The following is a 340-nucleotide window of genomic DNA, read 5'->3' as shown; positions in this document are numbered from 1 at the left end:
TTTGTGTTTGTATGTATGTACTTGTATAAATATACACTTTTTCGTAAGACAGTGTAATGCATCCAGTCTCTCTACATCTTTCTCACCTTCCCATCATCCATGATGCGGCTGTTGATCAAGTCTTCGATGATAAGAATTGGTAGCTTAGGCCTCCATGGGCTTCATCTTGGCCCATGGTCTCGCTTCGCCTTTCCTTGGCCGAGAGCTTTCAACATCCCAAAGGGAAGCCCAGTTTGCAGTCCCCGCACCACTTGTTTTGCGTCACCGTTCATAATCTGTGCTGCAAATCACCGTGTTCTTTCCTTTTAGTGTTTTCCCAGTGTACACCTTTGGCCAATTA

At 45.0% G+C, this 340-nt stretch overlaps 1 protein-coding gene across 1 annotated transcript in view; it reads right to left on the bottom strand.

Annotated features, from left to right (window-relative positions):
- LOC119585632 overlaps nt 1-340 on the bottom strand; it is a gene marked incomplete at its 5' end in the record, with an annotated part of 38,546 nt that extends 38,206 nt beyond the window's left edge. The window contains 1 exon segment of the mRNA XM_037934302.1: nt 87-340. Within this exon segment, the coding sequence (XP_037790230.1) occupies nt 87-101 (15 nt within the window).

The sequence above is a fragment of the Penaeus monodon genome, chromosome 20 (genome assembly GCF_015228065.2).
Source record: "Penaeus monodon isolate SGIC_2016 chromosome 20, NSTDA_Pmon_1, whole genome shotgun sequence".
Classification (NCBI taxonomy): domain Eukaryota; kingdom Metazoa; phylum Arthropoda; class Malacostraca; order Decapoda; family Penaeidae; genus Penaeus; species Penaeus monodon.
This window is presented reverse-complemented; position numbering and strand designations above follow the sequence as displayed.